This window comes from Pinus tabuliformis, chromosome Q (genome assembly GCF_031772625.1).
Source record: "Pinus tabuliformis cultivar Carrire ecotype Pingquan chromosome Q, CPIR1, whole genome shotgun sequence".
In the NCBI taxonomy this organism is placed as follows: Eukaryota; Viridiplantae; Streptophyta; class Pinopsida; order Pinales; family Pinaceae; genus Pinus; species Pinus tabuliformis.
The window spans coordinates 1,273,623,843-1,273,625,815 of record NC_142296.1 but is presented as its reverse complement, the minus strand read 5'-3'; the positions used below and the strand labels follow the sequence as shown (position 1 = coordinate 1,273,625,815).

At 35.4% G+C, this 1,973-nt stretch overlaps 1 protein-coding gene across 1 annotated transcript; it reads right to left on the bottom strand.

The window, feature by feature from the left end:
• Nucleotides 1-784: 784 nt before the first annotated feature.
• Nucleotides 785-1,506, bottom strand: LOC149224491 (uncharacterized). Its single transcript, XM_089383568.1, has 2 exons — nucleotides 1,199-1,506; nucleotides 785-1,082 (listed from the first exon to the last, which is right to left on the bottom strand). The coding sequence occupies exons 1-2, from the start codon at nucleotides 1,485-1,487 to the stop codon at nucleotides 1,066-1,068; spliced, it is 306 nt and encodes a 101-aa protein (XP_089239694.1). The 5' UTR covers nucleotides 1,488-1,506; the 3' UTR covers nucleotides 785-1,065.
• Nucleotides 1,507-1,973: the final 467 nt, after the last annotated feature.

The window sequence follows — 1,973 nt, the reverse complement described above, 5'->3', positions numbered from 1 at the left end:
GTCTGCACTTCTTATGAGACCGCAACACGCAGCAGAAGGAGACTTTCCCAACAGTATTGAACTGCACTTGTTCACCAAACCTTGGACCTCATCTCCACATTTGTCGGCTTCTACAGCAGCAGCCAAGATGAGGCAGATGCATACAAATACAAATCCAAATCCTCTGAAATTCGCCATAATTCTGAAATCCTCTCTACAAAATTCTGATTGCAGAGAGGTTGTGTGTGTCTGTGATCACATTATTGTGGAGGAGTGGATTGTTATATAGAATTTTGGAGAGAAGTAAAGTGTGATGACCGTTTACCAACAGAACACGCCTCCTTCCTCCTAAGAAATTGGACTTTGGAATACCAAGCATGACTGCCTCACATAACAAAGAGAAGTTGTGATATTGATGAAGGGTTGAAGGCAAGGATTGCATAGACGAAGTCCGAAACCTGGGAGTTCTATCCACTTATTTAATAATCCTTTTCATATTATTTAATGGATATCAGTAGTTATATTTTCATATTTAAGTTATTTGTTTTAATTGATATACATCATATAAACACAAACATAGTATACATCTTTTCCATTCCGAAAATGTAACTCTTCACAAAGATTACATAGAAAAAATAAACATACTTCAGAATATCTAGAAATAAACAGTCCATATACATGAAATTACAGTACATGAAAACTCTGTTGAAAGTTCGAAGCTGAGATTAGAGTTCAGATTCCAAGCAATTCAAATAGTCAATCGAAATATCATATTCTTTTCTTTATATTCGCGATATTCAAGAAGGAAAAGAAATGTGAAAGACTCAATTTCAAGTGGAATTGTTGAATTTCAGGTCCATCTTTATTTATTGGCTTACAAGTCGCCATTACCAAGAAAAGTCCTGGGCAGAAACATGGAATCTGCCATGAACTCTCATGGATTCAGACATATGATTTAAAGAAATATCTACTGTAACACTTGCATAAATAGTATTTATCCTTAAGCTAAATCTGTAGAATAGGTGATAGATGGACGCCATTGCAAAGGAGGGCAACTTTTCATCTCCAGGGGCTGGAACTTATACACTAGGGTGTTGTAATGCCTGCATAACAATTGAAATCAAGAACATATGAATAATTACAACATTTAAGGGTTGAAAATAACCAAAGCAATACAATGATTATTATAAATTATTGAGTTGCAGTCTGAAATATATACTCCCGCATTGAGTGTGAGGAGGAACGCTTCTGCCACAGCTTTCAATGACGCCAACCACCTTGGTTACGTTGACGAGCTTTGAAATTTGAGGAGTAACTAGGGGACACACGCATCCCACGTCTGCACTTCTTATGAGAGCACAACACGCAGCAGAAGGAGATTCTCCTAACACTACGGAACTGCAATTGTTCTCCAAACCTTGGATCTCATCTCCACATTTGTCGGCTTCTACAGCAGCAACCAAGATGAGGCAGATGCATAGAAATCCAAATCCTCTGAAAGTCGCCATTCTGCCTCGTTCTCTACAAAATTCTGATTGCCGAAAGGTTGTGTGTGTATGATTACAATTTTGTGGAGGAATGGAATGTTATATAGAGCTTTGGAGAGAACGTAAACTGTGATTACTGATTACCAGCGGAACAAGCCGCCACCTGAAAAGTATCCATGTATAAAATAAAATCATTCACGTCTGTAATAATATTATTCACAGTAAGTATTCACAATTAATCCATAAATAAATAAATAAATATTTTGGACGATATGCATGTTCCTTTCTTAGAATTTAGAATCAGAATATGTATGTCAGAAAAGTATGTCACTTTCTGGAATCGTTAGGTGGTAAAGTTTTGGTTTCCACAGATTTTATATTCCAATGTTAAATAGGATTATATATGCTCCAAGTACGATTCTTTTTCATAGTAATTTAATAATAATATTAATATAATATTTTTTATTTTATTTTATTTTGTTTTGGAAACACAATATTTTGTATCAT